This window comes from Neovison vison, chromosome 5 (assembly GCF_020171115.1).
Source record: "Neovison vison isolate M4711 chromosome 5, ASM_NN_V1, whole genome shotgun sequence".
NCBI classification, from domain to species: Eukaryota; Metazoa; Chordata; class Mammalia; order Carnivora; family Mustelidae; genus Neogale; species Neogale vison.
In genome coordinates, this window is record NC_058095.1 from 25,922,432 (window position 1) to 25,940,369 (window position 17,938).

The window sequence follows — 17,938 nt, forward strand, 5'->3', positions numbered from 1 at the left end:
GGAGAAATTGGGCCATTCTAATTGACAGAGTGTTTTTAGTTTTCCCGGATAAACCGTATCACCTGAATGAGTGGCTTTACCTTGAAAATCTTTGAAATGTTCAAGAACAAGACCTAGGGGTGTCACAGGCCCCTTATTCTCTGTTTGTCCCATTTCTCCAAATACAACAAACAGCACAACAGACAACAACAAAAGAACAAGACAAAAACAAACGTAGACCCAGTGATCCTTATCCAGAGCCTGCTGCTGGGGGGGGCTTTTTTGGTCCACAAAACACCACACAATAGATAACAAAAGAACCAGACAAAGACAACTGCAGACCCAGCGATTCTTACCCAAAATTTGCCACTTATGGCGGCTATTTTCATCTTCCAACCGCCTAAGGGGACTCGAACCCCTCGACCGCCCAGGGGGACTCGAACCCCCCAACCGCCCAGGGGGACTCGAACCCCCCGACCGCGCAGGGGGACTCGAACCCCCCGACCGCCCAAGGGGACTCGAACCCCCTGTCGATCTATCAGCAGAGGGATGGGGCGTCCCCGCATCCACTCCAGCCCTGGGGAGCATGGCTGCGTCCAGCTTCTCCCCGGTGGGCTATACCCTGGAGCTCCAACCAGACAGACGGATAGGATCCCAATACCTCGGAACCCAATACTTCGAAACCTAATACCTCCAAACCCAATACCTCCAAACCCAATACCTCCAAACCCAATACCTCCGGAGGCTTTTCTTAAAAATTCTGATGCTGGCTCAGTTCTCGTCGTTTGATCCCGGACGAGCCCCCAAATGTTAGGGTCCGTGATCAAAGGAACGAGACTGATACAAAGCGAAGGTCAAGCAAAGCTTTATTTCGCGCCAAGCATCATGAATCGCACTGACCGGTCAGGGCTTTCTTTTATAAAAGATGACAACTTTGACCCCGGCGAGCCTACTCCCAATGAGGTTGCTGACATCTAGGTCGTTTCTCACTGTGTCACTGCTGAGGGTCCTGGAGTGCGGGGCAGGGCCGCTGGCACCGCAGGCGTCGAGGGACCGCTGACAACTGGACCGCAGATGTCTCAGGACCGCAGGCGTCGAGGGACCGCTGACAACTGGACCGCAGATGTCTCAGGACCGCAGGCGTCGAGGGACCGCTGACAACTGGACCGCAGACATCGAGGGACCGCTGACAACTGGACCGCAGACATCGAGGGACCGCTGACAACTGGACCGCAGATGTCTCAGGACCGCAGGCGTCGAGGGACCGCTGACAACTGGACCGCAGACGTCTCAGGACCGCAGGCGTCGAGGGAACGCTGACAACTGGACCGCAGACGTCTCAGGACCGCAGGCGTCGAGGGACCGCTGACAACTGGACCGCAGATGTCTCAGGACCGCAGGCGTCGAGGGACCGCTGACAACTGGACCGCAGATGTCTCAGGACCGCAGGCGTCGAGGGACCGCTGACAACTGGACCGCAGACATCGAGGGACCGCTGACAACTGGACCGCAGACATCGAGGGACCGCTGACAACTGGACCGCAGATGTCTCAGGACCGCAGGCGTCGAGGGACCGCTGACAACTGGACCGCAGACGTCTCAGGACCGCAGGCGTCGAGGGACCGCTGACAACTGGACCGCAGATGTCTCAGGACCGCAGGCGTCGAGGGACCGCTGACAACTGGACCGCAGACGTCTCAGGACCGCAGGCGTCGAGGGACCGCTGACAACTGGACCGCAGATGTCTCAGGACCGCAGGCGTCGAGGGACCGCTGACAACTGGACCACAGACGACTGGACTGCTGGGCCGCCGGAGGCTGCAGGCTGCAGGCGATGGCTCGGGGCCGCCGCCGGAGGCTAGAAGCTGCAGGCGGCGGTGCTCGGGGCCGCCGCCGGAGGCTGGAAGCTGCAGGCGGCGGCGCTCGAGGCCGGAGGCTGGAAGCTGCAGGCGACGGCGCTCGGGGCCGGAGGCTGGAAGCTGCAGGCGACGGCGCTCGGGGCCGGAGGCTGGAAGCTGCAGGCGACGGTGCTCGGGGCCGCCGCCGGAGGGTGCAGGCGGCGGCGCTCGGGGCCGCCGCCGGAGGGTGCAGGCGGCGGCGCTCGGGGCCGCCGCCGGAGGCTGCAGGCGGCGGCGCTCGGGGCCGCCGCCGGAGGGTGCAGGCGGCGGCGCTCGGGGCCGCCGCCGGAGGCTGCAGGCGGCGGCGCTCGGGGCCGCCGCCGGAGGGTGCAGGCGGCGGCGCTCGGGGCCGCCGCCGGAGGGTGCAGGCGGCGGCGCTCGGGGCCGCCGCCGGAGGCTGCAGGCGGCGGCGCTCGGGGCCGCCGCCGGAGGGTGCAGGCGGCGGCGCTCGGGGCCGCCGCCGGAGGCTGCAGGCGGCGGCGCTCGGGGCCGCCGCCGGAGGCTGCAGGCGGCGGCGCTCGGGGCCGCCGCCGGAGGGTGCAGGCGGCGGCGCTCGGGGCCGCCGCCGGAGGCTGCAGGCGGCGGCGCTCGGGGCCGCCGCCGGAGGCTGCAGGCGGCGGCGCTCGGGGCCGCCGCCGGAGGCTGCAGGCGGCGGCGCTCGGGGCCGCCGCCGGAGGCTGCAGGCGGCGGCGCTCGGGGCCGCCGCCGGAGGCTGCAGGCGGCGGCGCTCGGGGCCGCCGCCGGAGGCTGCAGGCGGCGGCGCTCGGGGCCGCCGCCGGAGGGTGCAGGCGGCGGCGCTCGGGGCCGCCGCCGGAGGCTGCAGGCGGCGGCGCTCGGGGCCGCCGCCGGAGGCTGCAGGCGGCGGCGCTCGGGGCCGCCGCCGGAGGCTGCAGGCGGCGGCGCTCGGGGCCGCCGCCGGAGGCTGCAGGCGGCGGCGCTCGGGGCCGCCGCCGGAGGCTGCAGGCGGCGGCGCTCGGGGCCGCCGCCGGAGGCTGCAGGCGGCGGCGCTCGGGGCCGCCGCCGGAGGGTGCAGGCGGCGGCGCTCGGGGCCGCCGCCGGAGGCTGCAGGCGGCGGCGCTCGGGGCCGCCGCCGGAGGGTGGGCCGCCAAACGCGGTTATAGCTCTTACAAGAGCTGTTACAGCTCTACTATACACCGTTGACTCCCCTGCTCTTCTGCGACTTCCACCGCTCTCCGCTCCACTTCACCGCTCTCCGCCGACTTCACCGCTCTCCGCCGACTTCACCGCTCTCCGCCGACTTCACCGCTCTCCGCCGACTTCACCGCTCTCCGCCGACTTCACCGCTCTCCGCCGACTTCACCGCTCTCCGCCGACTTCACCGCTCTCCGCCGACTTCACCGCTCTCCGCCGACTTCACCGCTCTCCGCCGACTTCATCCCTCCTGTAGCAGCCGCTGCTCTCCTGCAGGAGCCCCCGGCTCTCCTGCAGCAGCCCCCCGCGGCAGCCTGGCAGAGCAACCTTTATGGGGGTGGTTGAGCCCCGCCCCTACACAGGTGGCCAATTGAATTTCAACCTTCCCAGCGGATATACCTACGGCCTACTGATTGGATGACTCCACTCAGTCTGCCCCACCCTTACACTATCGAGTCCCACATCAGGCTCCCAGCTCCATGGGGAGTCTGCTTCGCTCTCTGACCTTCTCCTCGCTCATTCTCTCTCTCACTGTCTCTCTCTCTCTCAAATAAATAAAATAAAATCTTAAAAAAAAAATTTATATTACCTAACTATAAAACACTTGTATATATTTATGACATACTTGTACACACACACACACATATTTAGATTTGGGAGGTTGTAACTTAATGTTGAATTGTAGATTAAGGGTGGTTAAAAAAACAAAAAACAAACTCTGCAAAAAACAGTTTTCTGTTTTATTTTATTACTTTACCAGGAAACCAAAAGGTAAAAAAAATCCAATAAAGATGATTTGATATTTTGATGCTTAGCAGAGTGTGTGTTAAAGGGTATATTCCTGGGGATCCTGGGTGGCTCAGTGGGTTAAGCCTCTGCCTTCAGCTCAGGTCATGATCTCAGGGTCCTGGGATCGAGCCCCACATTGGGCTCTCTGCTCAGCAGGGAGCCTACTCCCCCCCCCCCCGCCTCTCTGCCTACTTTTGATCTCTCTGTCAAATAAATAAATAAAAATCTTAAAAAAAAAAAAAAAAGGTGGGGATGCCTGGGTGGCTCAGTTGGTTGGGCGGCTGCCTTCAGCTCAGGTCATGATCCCAGCGTCCTGGGATCAAGTCCCACATCGGGCTCCTTGCTTGGCGGGGAGCCTGCTTCTCCCTCTGCCTCTGCCTGCCACTCTGTCTGCCTGTGCTCACTCTTGCTCCTCTCTCTCTGACAAATAAATAAAATCTTAAAAAAAAAAAAAGTGTATTCTTCACTAGAAACTTTTTCATTTGAACTGATGCATGTTAATTTATTATCTTTGACTTCTAGACTTTTGGGATAGAGCGGGAATATATTCTGCAGTCAGATGCTCAGTGCCTGAGCTATACCCTCTGAGGGAACACATTTGGAAGCATGTGTGCTCCCAGAGGTTGAGAATTTTTTTTTTTTTTTAAAGATTTTATTTATTTATTTGACAGAGAGAAATCACAAGTAGATGGAGAGGCAGGCAGAGAGAGAGAGGGAAGCAGGCTCCCTGCCAAACAGAGAGCCCGATGCGGGACTCGATCCCAGGACCCTGAGATCATGACCTGAGCCGAAGGCAGCCGAAGGCAGCGGCTTAAGCCACTGAGCCACCCAGGCACCCCCCGAGGTTGAGAATTTTAACACTTTTTATTTTTTCAGGCATCCTTATTTACTGTTTTTTTGTGACCTGAAGGAGCGATATGGTTTACATGTTTTATTTCAGTGCAGACCTTAGGAATTGATTGTTAAGCAGTTAGCTTCCTGGTTTCTCTTTTTAGACTCCTTGGTTCTTTTGCCTAATTAAGGTTTTTTGTTTGCTTGCTTGTTTGTTTGTTTTGGTAGCTGTCGGAAATGAAATTGAGGGTGCCTGGCTGGCCTAGTTACTAGAGCATGGAACCCTTGATCTCAGGGTTGTGAGTTTAAGCCCCACACTGGGCATAGAACTCACTTCCAAAAAAAACAACAAAAACATCTTTTTTTTTTGTTAGAAATTGTACATTCTAGATGTGAAGAGAAGGAATGTATGAGCCTGGTGTAGATAGATGGCAAGTTCTCCCCACCTCTTCTTGGAAAAGCTGCTGGGACCTATGAAAAAGGAGAGTTGCTACATTTCCTGAGGTTGAAAAGAAGATTACAACAAAACCTTGAACCTTATGCTACTCTGTAAATGGGATAGCACGGAACATTTTGGGAGAATGAACAAAAAAGTCTCCATGTTGCTTTGTCTTTGATCCAGTATGAAAGCATGCCCTGACCGGCCTGGTCTGTGAAGGCCTTCTGTTCCATCTCTGCTGTAGGTGGTGATGGGCATCTTTTTAGGGTATGTTTTAACTACAGAGTATGATTTTCAGTATACCATAAGGAGAAGGGTTATCTTTTCTAGATTTTTTTTCTGATTAAGTATTGAGTAAATGTGTTTAGGAAATGGTTAAAATCTGCATTTTATCTCCTTTGTAATATGTCTTTAAATAATAGCCTGCTCTGTTTTTTTCCAGGGGTGAGCCCCTCCAGACTCCGAATAGGAGATCAAGAGTTTGATTCATTGCCTGCTTTACTGGAATTCTACAAAATACATTATTTGGACACTACAACATTGATAGAACCAGTTTCCAGATCCAGGCAGGGTAGTGGAGTGATTCTCAGGCAGGAGGAGGCAGAGTATGTGCGAGCCCTCTTTGACTTTAATGGGAATGATGAAGAAGATCTTCCCTTTAAGAAAGGAGACATCCTGAGAATCCGGGATAAGCCTGAAGAGCAGTGGTGGAATGCAGAGGACAGCGAAGGCAAGAGGGGGATGATTCCAGTCCCTTACGTCGAGAAGTATAGACCTGCCTCCGCCTCAGTATCGGCTCTGATTGGAGGTAACCAGGAGGGTTCCCACCCACAGCCACTGGGTGGGCCGGAGCCTGGGCCCTATGCCCAACCCAGCGTCAACACTCCGCTCCCTAACCTCCAGAATGGGCCCATTTATGCCAGGGTAATCCAGAAGCGAGTCCCTAATGCCTACGACAAGACAGCCTTGGCTTTGGAGGTACATAATGTGCAAAATGTAGAAAGAAGAGATCTGCTACAGGGTCTCCCTTTCACACCTCTTAGAGCTTTGTAGGAATGCTGAATACAAACACCAGCATTGTGATATTGTAGATGTTGAACCATTAAGTACTGATTTTGGCATTAATGTTAGGTTTTCTCTTTTTTTGTAGAAAACCTATTTTGGAATAAGTAAGCTTAAAATTGTATAACTGAATGTTTTGATTGATCTACTAAACTACTTTGATTTCTTTGATAACACCACCTGAATTCACAGGAATTAACTTAAAATATTTTTTTCTCATCTATCTTCTACTCTGATTCTTTCTTTCTGTTTATCAATGTCTAAAATAAGGTGGGCTTTCCCACAAAAAAACATGTTTCTTCTTTAGGGGGCATAGAGTTCTTACCATTGACTGCTTTTGTTTATCAAGTAAGAATTCAGGAGGAACAGTAAAGCATAGAACAGGTGAGAAAAGATCCATACCCAAAACTGTGTGTTCCAAGGAACAGCAGGTTTACTTGGTTTTTGTTGTTTGGTGCATTTTACAGCGAGGAAGCCCGTTCCTCCTGAGGAGTAAATTTCTGCCTTTTACGGCGAATGGTTATGCTTGGTAGTCTGTCTCCTTTGGTCAACTATTGCATTGGGTCTATTCCTTTATTCCTCTCTTTAACATTCACAGCTTTGTCTCTTCTCTCCTCCCTCTCTCCCTCCCTCCCTGAGATACACAGAGCTAGTGGTTCAGAGTAAAAGCTTGTACAAAAGTGGCATGCCATCTTTCAGAACCTACTGATAGAACTTGAATGTAAGTAAGTAGCTAACTTTCATAAGTACAGGCTGAAGTTATGGAAGCTCAGACTAGCAGAGAAGGAGCAAAAGTATATTTTTATAAACTGAGATCTCTAAGTGCTGTTTCCTTTGGGTCGTGTTCACACAGTGGGAGTAAAGCTGCCTTCTGCCTAAGTAGAAGTGTTAGCCTACAGAATAAACTGGGATTTATTTGAGCCAGTCTCTGATATTATTGGATTTGAAAATTTTCTTTTACATTCTGGATAGTGGCTGCAAAGAAGGCTAGTTGAGTCTTAGAGGTTTGACTGAAAAATGTGTCTTTTTTTTTTTTTTTTTTTAAGATTTTATTTATTTATTTATTTGTCAGAGAGAGAGAGAGTGCGAGCGAGAGCGAGCACAGGCAGACAGAGTGGAAGGCAGAGGCAGAGGGAGAAGCAGGCTCCCTGCCGAGCAAGGAGCCCCATGTGGGACTCGATCCCAGGACGCTGGAATCATGACCTGAGCCGAAGGCAGCTGCTTAACCAACTGAGCCACCCAGGCGTCAAATATAAAAAATGTATTTTTTGGTGCTTATTTTTTGAGATTGCGTTGTGACTTAAAAGTAGCATGTCTCTGCTTTGATAAGAAACGAAATTACAGGTCACACCATTATTTCCACCACTCTGAGTTTGCAGGATAATGAAAACAAGTTTCTTGCCTTGTGTTTTCATTTAAGTTCAGATGATGTCAACATCCAACATGGTGCTGTGCATATGGCAGATGGGATTCCTGACATTTTTTGCAGACCTTGTTAGCACTGGGCTGGAGTATGAAAACTAGCAGTCATGAAACAAGCCAGCTAACAGCCAGGAAACAATAGTCATGACGTTAATTTTGTTTCCATTTGCATTCCCTTCCCCCGCTTCCTTCTTTCCTTCTTCCTTTATTAAAAGATTCATCTATTTTTTAAAAAAGATTTTATTTATTATTGTAGAGAGAGAGAGAGAGAGCACATGAGCAAGGGAAAGAAGAAGCAGACTTCCCACTGAGCGCAGGGAGCCTGACGCAGGATTTGATCCCAGGATGCTGGGATCATGACCTGAGCTGATGGCAGACCCTTAACCGGCTGAACCACCCAGGCACTCCAGAGATACATATGTTTATTAGAGAGCTCATGTGCATGAATATGAGGGGGAGGGGAGAGAGAGAGAAGCAGACTCTTCCAGGCCCCGTGCCTGATGTAGGGCTCATTCCCAGGACCCTGAGATCATGACCTGAGCCGAAATCAAAAGTTGGATGCTAACCATGAGAGACTATGGACTCTGAAAAACAATCTGAGGGGTGTGAAGTGGCGGGGGGGTGGGAGGTTGGGGTACCAGGTGGTGGGTATTATAGAGGGCACGGCTTGCATGGAGCACTGGGTGTGGTGAAAAAATAATGAATACTGTTTTTCTGAAAATAAATAAATTGGGAAAAAAAAAAAAAGTTCGATGCTAACTGATGGAGCCACCCAGGTGCCCTCCCTTTTTACTTTTTTATTTTTATTTTTCCTAAGTAAGATCAATGTGGGGCTCAAACTCACAACTCTAGATCAAAACCTGAGCTTAGATCAAGAGTTGGACACAAGCAGTTGAGCCACCCGGGTGCCCCTTCATTTTTTTCTTTTTTTTTTTTTTTAAATAAGGATTTTATTTGAGAGAGGTGGGGAGCATGAGCAGGGGGAGGGGCAGAGGGAGAGGGACAAGCAAGCAAACTCCCTGCAGAGTGAGAGTTGCAACTCGGCTCCATCCCAGGACCCCAAGACCATGACCTGAGCCAGAGTCCAGTGCATAACCAACTGAGCCACCCAGGAGTCCCTAAGATTTTATTTTTAAGTAATTGCTACATCCAGGGCGGGGTTAAATTAACCCAACCCCAAGACAAGAGTTACATGGTCTACCAACTGAGACAGCTGGGTGCCCCTGCATTTTCTTTCTTTTTTTTTTAAGATTTTACTTAGGGGCTCCTGGATGGCTCAGTTGTTAACCATCTGCCTTCGGCTTGGGTCATGATCCCAGGGTCCTGGGATTGAGCCCCCCATCGGGCTCCCCTGCTTGGCGGGAAGCCGCCTTCTTCCTCTCTCACTCCCCCTGCTTGTGTTCTCTCTCTTGCTATCTGTCTCTCTGTCAAATAAATAAATAAAATCTTTTAAAAAAAAAAAGATTTTACTTATTTATTTTTTTTTATTTTTTTTTTTAAAGATTTTATTTATTTATTTGACAGAGATATTACAAGCAGGCAGAGAGTCAGGCAGATTGAGAGAGAGAGAGGAGGAAGCAGGCTCCCTGCTGAGCAGAGAGCCCGATGCGGGACTCGATCCCAGGACCCTGAGATCATGAGAGGCAGAGACAGGGAGAAACAGGCTCCCTGTGGACCAGGGAGCCCAATGCAGTACTCGAGCCCAGGACTTGGGATCACAGTCTGAGTCGAAGACCACACTTAACCAACTGAGCCACCCAGCTGCTCTGCATTTCTTTCTTAAAGAGAGCTGGGTTTTTTTGTTTGTTTTGTTTTGTTTTTAAGATTTTATTTATTTATTTTATAGAGAAATCACAAGTAGGCGGGGGGGGGGGACGCAAGCGCCCCACCAAGCAGAGTCCCAGGACCCTGAGATCATGACCTGAGTGAGCCAAAGGCTCGCTTAACCCACTGAGCCACCCAGGCGCCCCTGTTTTGTTTATATATATATATATATATATATTTTTTTTTTTATTTTTTGAGAGAGAGCACAAGCAGAGGGAGAAGCAGTCTCCCCGCTGAGCAAGGAGCCCCATATGGGACTCGATCCCAGAACCCTGGGATCACAGCCCCAGCTGAAGGCAGCTACTTAACCAACCGAGCCACCTGGGCGCCCAGAGGGAACTGTGTTTTTAATGATGCCTGCCTTGATTAGAGGCTGCAGTGCTTAGGAATGTTTGAGCTGCTCTCCCTGCTGTGAAACATAAATCTTGTGAAATAGGTGATTTCAGTAAGTTTTGTTTTTTGGTTAGATACTGTTTTGTTTTGTTTTGTTTTAAAGATTTTTATTTATTTGACAGACAGAGATCACAAGTAGGCAGAGAGGCAAACAGAGAGAGAGAGGAGGAAGCAGGCTCCCCGCTGAGCAGAGAGCCTGATGCGGGGCTCGATCCCAGGGTCCTGGGATCATGACCTGAGCTGAAGGCAGAGGCTTTAACCCACTGAGCCACCCAGGCGCCCCTAGATACTGGTTTTGAGCCACATATGTTGATTGCTAAAGATGGCTTCCTTCAGGTTAAAACATATACCCCAAAGTAATAGCTTTATAATACCTTACGTACTTAAAAATGTGTCAGTTTAGCATCATAGAATTTTAGAGCAGGAAAGAACCTTCGGTATCTTTATTTATTATGTAAAAAGAACTGATGTTTAGACAGATTGGACTGTTTAATCTATTTGGAGGTAGAGACAGGATGAACCCAAATCCACTGTGGCGCCTTCTCTACCATGCTCGGTTCTGTCTGTGACTCTTACTGCTTTATAACCGTGCTGCTGCCCTTCTCAGTATAGGTTTTGTGTGGCTTCACTGGGAGTATATCCGCAGTTGGACTGTGTGTGAGGACAGTTGTGCAGTCAGTACAATACAGCTGTACAGGACACAGTTGTCTACAGCTCTTCTTCCCTATCTCTGGGTTTTTATAAGAGCTGATGCCTTGTCCCTATTGAGGTGACACTGGGAGATAAGAGTAGGAGGCTGTGGTGTTCTGGTCTGACCATTCTGGTTAAACAAAACATTCATGGTTATGAATGACCTAGTTTACATTTTACACTACATTTTAGTGGAATTTTACACTTAACTTGAAGTTGATAAATTAGAATCATTGCATTTTAGAATTGGGTAGGGCTCTGGAGATACTGTGTTAGACCAGCAGTCTTCAGACTGCTTCTCAGTATCCCTCAAGAGAGGGGGGACACCAAGGGTGCAAGGCTCTGTGTTCCCTCTCTTGCTTCAACCAAAGCAGTTCTATTTTTAACTGTTTTACATATTTGGATCTCTCTAAGATTTTGTTTGAAGAAAGGATTTCTGTACTTAAAAAATAAATCTTAGGGGCGCCTGGGTGGCTCAGTGGGTTAAGCCGCTGCCTTCGGCTCAGGTCATGATCTCAGGATCCTGGGATCGAGTCCCGCATCGGGCTCTCTGCTCAGCAGGGAGCCTGCTTCCTCCTCTCTCTCTCTGCCTGCCTCTCTGCCTACTTGTAATCTCTCTCTGTCAAATAAATAAATAAAATCTTTAAAAATAATAATAATAATAAAAATAAATAAATAAATCTTAAAAAATGGGGTTCAAGAACCACCTGCCCTCACCTTAAAGATGAAATTTTTCTGCATTGGTACATTTGCTATTACCACAGTCCCCCAGTTGAAAATAAGTTATTAGATATTTCCTTTTGTCTGCACATCAGATTCCTGTAGTAGAGATGAAGGCTGTAGAAAGTAGGGATTGATTCCAGCTAACCAAAGGAGGGGTATTCCTCTGCCCACTAGAGTTCTGTGGGTCAGTCAGTCATTTCTGGGGGAGTATAACGGAATCAGATACCATCTGTTCCATTCTGGAGTTTCCAAGATTTTAAACATGCAGATATGCTGTATGTTTTAAATAAGAGATACTGGAAATAACACTAGAATAGTGCAGAGGCAGCTTTCATTTTTTGTTTAATGGCTCCTTAAAAGCTGGAATAGTACAAATCTTGTGAACTGCAGGTGTTAAACTTTTTTAATGCCTCTGTAGACTGTCCAGAACAATCACATTACTTTTAAATGCACTGATCAGATAACTTACATTCTTTGATTAAAGCTGGCATTTTGCCTTTGATAGACTATAAGACTTTAGAGTCATCATGGAGCTACTCAGGTGTTCTTAGGCTTGGGCCTGTTCCTCAACACAGATGGGAAAGGTTGTAAAGTGCTTTAGGTCCCTGATTATATGCGTTAGTGGCTACATCAACTCTATATCTTCTCATGTGGTGCTCTATAAAACCCAAGTTGGTTAGGCCTTTTGACCTATGCATAGGCATTTGGAGTAAAGATCCCACTTTTCCCTTTGTTAGGAAAAAAAAAATGAGAATGGAAAGTGTAAGAACACAAGTGGCAAGTTCTTCCTGTGTCAATTTGTCTTTTTCTGGAATTGTAGCTAAAGATTTCTGTATCGTTCATTGAGAGAGATATCTGCTTTTCCATCCTTGGACATTACCTTTATTTCAGCTCATAGAATCTCAGTTGGAAAGTACGTTGGACGTAAACTGGCCTAGACTCTAGTTAAAGGCAGGCCTTCTGGTATCTTCACAGATAATTTTTTTTTTTAAGATTTTTATTTACTTATTTGACAGATAGATAGAGAGCCCAAGTAAGCAGAGCAGCAGGCAGAGGGGGAGAGAGAAGCAGGCTCTCTGCTGAGCAGGGAACCCAAAGCAGGGCTCAATCCCAGAATCCTGGAATCATGACCTGAGCCGAAGGCAGCCACTTAACCAACTGAGCCACCCAGGCATCCCTTCACGGATGATTTTTAAGCATTTATTTGGATATCTCTGCTTTTGGAGAACTTGCTGTCAACACAGGAGTATAGTCCAGAGGTTCCAAACTTTCTTGATTCATAACCTTTAGTATCTCAGTAATATTTCAGTGTCCTAGGCCAAAAGAAATTGTTAGCATTTGCGTTGATTAGGTAGATAGGTATACAGATAAACAAATTAAGTATTTATATCCTGATAACTTGGGACTCCATGTAGAAATCTCATTTAGAAATTGTCAACTGCCTGGAGTTAGTGGTTCACAGGGCATGATATATGTCAAGTATTACTGTTTCCCTCAAAATTTTAAAGATTTCGTGGCATCATCTGAATTTGCTGCAGTGCAGGGGCGCCTGGGTGGCTCAGTGGGTTAGGGCCCCTGCCTTCGGCTCAGGTCATGGTCCCAGAGTCCTGGGATCGAGCCCCGCATCAGGCTCTCTGCTCAGTGGGGAGCCTGCTTCCTCCTCTCTGCCTGTTTCTCTGCCTACTTGTGATCTCCATCTGTCAAATAAATAAATAAAGTCTTAAAAAAAAAAATTTGAATTTGCTGCAGTGCCTCTGACACTGCAGTTTGGGAACCTTAGGTCAGGTTCATTGGAACCTGGAAATGTACCTGGTATATGTAGTTATCTCCCAACTTGCACCAAGGGGATAGGGAACTTAGTTGTAAGCATTATCAGCTGTTGAGCTAAAGAAGATCTTTTCTTACCTGGACTAGAACTAGAGTGAGACCTCTTTTCCAAGATTTATTGGGATGCTTTTTCTCTTCACCTGGAAGCCTACCAGGTAAATCTTAGACCTGCCACTTTCTACCGATACAGCCCATGCTTGTTTCAGTCTATTTCTGAGGCAAGTGAGTCATTAAAGCTGAATTGTTCTCATTTGTTTCCATTCATTTGAAAGGCTATAGATGCACCCTAAATATTACCTATTCCTTAGATCATGGATCTGCAGACTTTTTCAGTAAAGGACTTTATAGGCCATATAGTTTTTGTCACAACCACTCAACTGTCCTTGTAACAAAACAGCCATAGACAAATAACAGATGAGCTTGTTGTGTTCTAATAGAACTGTTTACAAAAACAGACAGCCAGCTGGATTTGGCTCATGGGCCATAGTTTGTTGACCCTCTGTTTTAGATTGCTGTCATCTTCTTAACTTTTACTGTCCTTCAGCCAAATCTTGAAATATTAACTAAATGTGTTCTTGGTGTGTTTGAAAATGTTTCAGGGTAAGGTCTCTGTATCCATCTCTCTGTGTGTGTTTTTCCTTGCTCTATTTTTTTTTTTTAAAGATTTTATTTATTTATTTGACAGAGAGAGATTACAAATAGGCAGAGAGGCAGGCAGAGAGAGAGAGAGGAGGAAGCAGGCTCCCTGCAGAGCAGAGAGCCCGATGCGGGACTCGATCCCAGGACCCTGAGATCATGACCTGAGCCGAAGGCAGCGGCTTAACCCACTGAGCCACCCAGGCGCCCTTTCCTTGCTCTATTTTTACGAATTTGTTTATGTTTCCTGTCCTGAGCTCGTTGGAATCCTGCAGCAAGTCAGGATCAGAGGAACACTGGCAACTCTTAGATGGTAGGGACAGAAACTAGAGGGTAGTCACCTAGGGTTACACCAGCAAAGGAGGTCACACAGATCTCTAATGTCTCCTGTTTAATGACTACCAAAAATGAATGCTGTTTGGGTTCTCATTTCATTCTCGCTATCATGGGACCTTACTGGTGAATATCAATTGAGTAATCTTTGGCTCCTGAACCAGCTGTAGATTTGATTACCCGTGTACCAAGATTGTGATTTATTCTGGGAACTACTCAGAGCTAGGGAAGAAGCCAGTTTTCGTCAAGTTCCCTAGGAGTGAAAAAACAGAAGTACCAACATTCAGTCCTCTTTAGAGATGATGCCATGATTGACTTGCAGACTTGCTCCTAAGGGTGTAATACAGGATCAGGAAGTGAGAAACTGACAGGATAATATCATAGTACCTCAGTGAAAGGGTCCTCACTGTCTCTTCTCTACAAGGTGGTAGTAGGGCCTGCCTCATAAAAAGAAAGTTTAACTGCCTTGTGCTTCAAATCCTTAATAAGGTCTTTCTTGTTCATTGATAGACAAATTAGGGGTTTTTTCCATCTATAACTTGAATTTTGAAATCCGTAGTGTTAGAATTACAGTTACTACTACACTCACTGCAGTACATTTGTTTGTATCTTGAGATTATAGCATTTCTGGGGCAGATACTCCATTTTTCTTTCTTCATCTTTGAAATAGTTTGCCAAGCTTCAAACCCATATATGTCCCCCTTCATCCACCCTGGTCTGGCCTTGGGAATTCTGTGTTAATGGGTTGTTGTCTATCTGGAGGAGGAGTATGAATTCTCGCTTTGTTTCTGACTTGGAGAAAGAATTGCCCTGAGTGTAGTACTGTGTTTTCAGACTGCCCTGTCCCCTCCTGCACTTCCCCACTAGTACCTGACAGGCTTGACAGCCATTTATTCTTCCAAACTGTGGAAGCACTTGGGCCTCATGTAATCCAATAATACTCATGTTGCCTTTGGGATTTGTCTTTTCTTTTCCTTTTTTTTTTTTTTAAATAAATTTCCTTTATTCATTTGACAGACAGCGATCACAAGTAGGCAGAGAGGCAGGCAGAGAGAGAGGAGGAAGCAGGCTCCCCACTGAGCAGAGAGCACAACATGGGGCTTGGTCCCAGGACCCTGGGATCATGACCTGAGCCAAATGCAGAGGCTTTAACCCACTGAGCCACCCAGGTGCCCCTGGAATTTGTCTTTTCTTGACTCCATGAGTCCCCATGTGCTTTTGAGTCTTTCAAGAGAAAGACTCCAAAGGATACAAAGGGTTCTTTAATTTTTAATAATAAGGTCTTCCTCGAAGTATTTGTACTTTAAGGCCACTTTGGATAGGTTAATTAGCCCAGTTGACAGCTTACATTTAAAAATCAGAATTTAGGGACGCCTGGGTGGCTCAGTTGGTTAAGCAGCTGCCTTCGGCTCAGGTCATGATCCCAGCGTCCTGGGATCGAGTCCCATATCGGGCTCCTTGCTCCACGGGGAGCCTGCTTCTCCCTCTGACTCTGCCTGCCTCTCTGTCTGCCTGTGCTCGCTCTCGCTCGCGCTCTCTCTCTGACAAATAAATAAATAAATAAAATCTTTTAAAAAAAAATAAAAAATCAGAATTTAAAAAAAGTTAGAATCATTTCAGAGTTATGGCATAGCTTTTGTTCTCACCCCCTGATGTTTGGGCCTCTCTGCCAAGAACCTAATCAACTGTAAAAAAAGATTTTGGGGGTGGCTGGGTGGCTCAGTGGGTTAAAGCCTCTGCCTTCTACTCAGGTCATGATCCTAGGGTCCTGGGATCGAGCCCCGCATCCGGCTCTCTGCTCTGCAGGGAGCCTGCTTCCTCCCCTCTCTCTCTGCCTGCCTCTCTGCCTACTTGTGATCTCTGTCAGTTAAATAAATAAATAAAATCTTTAAAAAAAAAAAAAAAGATTTAGGATTTCAGAATATGGTGTCGTGTTCCTGAGCCTCTGTAGAGTAGAACCAAGAGACCATGTACATTAGAGATGGCTCTGATGTTATCCAAAGGTCTAATCTGTACAAAATCACCCCCTTCCCCGCCAGTGACCTCTTGTAGGAACCCCTATTGTTTCTCCCTTTGAACCTGGAAAGAAGAAGCAGGAGCAAGTCTGAAGGCAAATCAGCAGGTTCCATCATACTTGTGGAGAAGCCTGGTGTGGTTCATCTTTGGCAATAGCAAGAGGCTAATCTAGTCCACATTTCAGCCTACCCTTCACTTCTTAGAGCTCTCTAGGATGCAATTTGAGAGCATTTTAAATGCTTAAGAATAAAGATAATACAGCATTGAGAGAAAAGAAGTGTTTAAACATTTACCCGAATTTGGTATCAAGTAGAATGGTGGGCTTAAGGATATATCCTAAAGAACCATCTTTTTTTTTTTTTTTTTAAAGATTTATTTATTTATTTTAGGGAGAGCCCATGTGCATACATGTGAGCAGGGGGAGGGGTAGAGGGAGAAGGAAAGAATCTCCAGTAGACTCCCTGCTGAGCTTGGAGCCACACATGGGGTCAGTCCCACAACTCTGGTATCATGACCTGATCTGAAATCAAGAGTTGGATGCTTTTGGGGTACCTGGGTGGCTCCGTGGGTTAAAGCCTCTGCTTTCAGCTCAGGTCATGATCTCAGCGTACTGGGATCGAGTTCCGCATCGGGATCTCTGCTTGGCAGGGAGCCTGCTTCCTCCTCTCTCTGCCTACTTATGATCTCTATCTGTCAAATAAATAAATAAAATCTTTAAAAAAAAAAAAAAAAGAGTTGGACGCTTAACTGACTAAGCCACCCAGGTGCCCCCTGAAGAATCAGCTTCTAAAAAACACCTAGAAAATCTAGCTAAAATACAACCAATTTTTTTCATCTTTTCAGTTTTTTAATTTTTATAATTTTTTATTTTTTAAAGATTTTATTTATTTACTTACAGACAGAGATCACAAGTAGGCAGAGAGGCAGGCAGAGAGAGAAGGGGAAGCAGGCTCCCTGCTGAGCAGAGAGCCCGACATGGGGCTCGATTCCAGGACCCTGAGATCATGACCCAAGCCGAAGGCAGAGGCTTTAACCTACTGAGCCACCCAGGCACCCCTTTTCAGTTTTTTTTTTTTTTTTTTTAAAGATTTTATTTATTTATTTGACAGAGAGAAATCACAAGTAAACGGAGAGGCAGGCAGAGAGAGGGAAGCAGGCTCCCTGCTGAGCAGAGAGCCCGATGTGGGACTCGATCCCAGGACCCTGAGATCATGACCCGAGCCGAAGGCAGCGGCTTAACCCACTGAGCCACCCAGGCGCCCCCCTTTTCAGTTTTTTTAAAAAAGATTATTTATTTACTTATTCTGGAGAGAGCAAGAGGGAGAAACAGACTCCCCACTGGGCAGGGAGCCTGATACAGACTTGCTCCCAAGACCCTGGGATCATGACCTGATTCCAATGCAGACACTTACCCCACTGAACCACCCGGGTGCCCCATCTTTTCATTTCTTTCTTTCTTTCTTTCTTCTTTAGATTTTATTTATTTGACAGAGAGAGGGAGCCCGATGTGGGGCTTGATCTCAGGACCCTGAGATCATGACCTGAGCTGAAGGCAGAGGCTTAACCCACTGAGCCACCCAAGCATCCCCCATTTTTTCATTTAGATATGAAATCAATCTTTTGGTAAAAAGTACTGATCCTGAGTATATATAGCTTGGAGTTTATATGTGTATGTACCTATGGTATAACTATCCAGATGAAAGTATAGGACATTTCCAGCATTCCAGAATGTTCCCTCATGTACCTTTTGTGTGTCTTTAATATCAATAAAATGATGGATTTATATATGGCAGCTGTTAGGGATGTTAGCTGGGATCTTGTCAAACTAGCGTCACCCCCTCATCTCCAGACCGAAATAAGCTCTACACCCAGTGTAGGGCTTAAACTCACTACCCCAAGATCAAGAGTCACATGCTCTACTGACT

General features: G+C 47.8%; 1 protein-coding gene across 2 annotated transcripts in view; it reads left to right on the forward strand.

Moving 5' to 3' along the window:
- CRK (CRK proto-oncogene, adaptor protein) overlaps positions 1 to 17,938 on the forward strand; it is a 43,752-nt gene that overhangs the window by 18,010 nt on the left and 7,804 nt on the right. Inside the window, exon 2 of one of the 2 annotated variants that reach the window (XM_044248192.1) lies at positions 5,530 to 5,895. In XM_044248192.1, the coding sequence (XP_044104127.1) occupies positions 5,530 to 5,895 (366 nt within the window). Of the gene's footprint in view, positions 1 to 5,529; positions 6,066 to 17,938 lie in introns of both variants that reach the window. The other variant, XM_044248191.1, reaches the window with a different exon arrangement.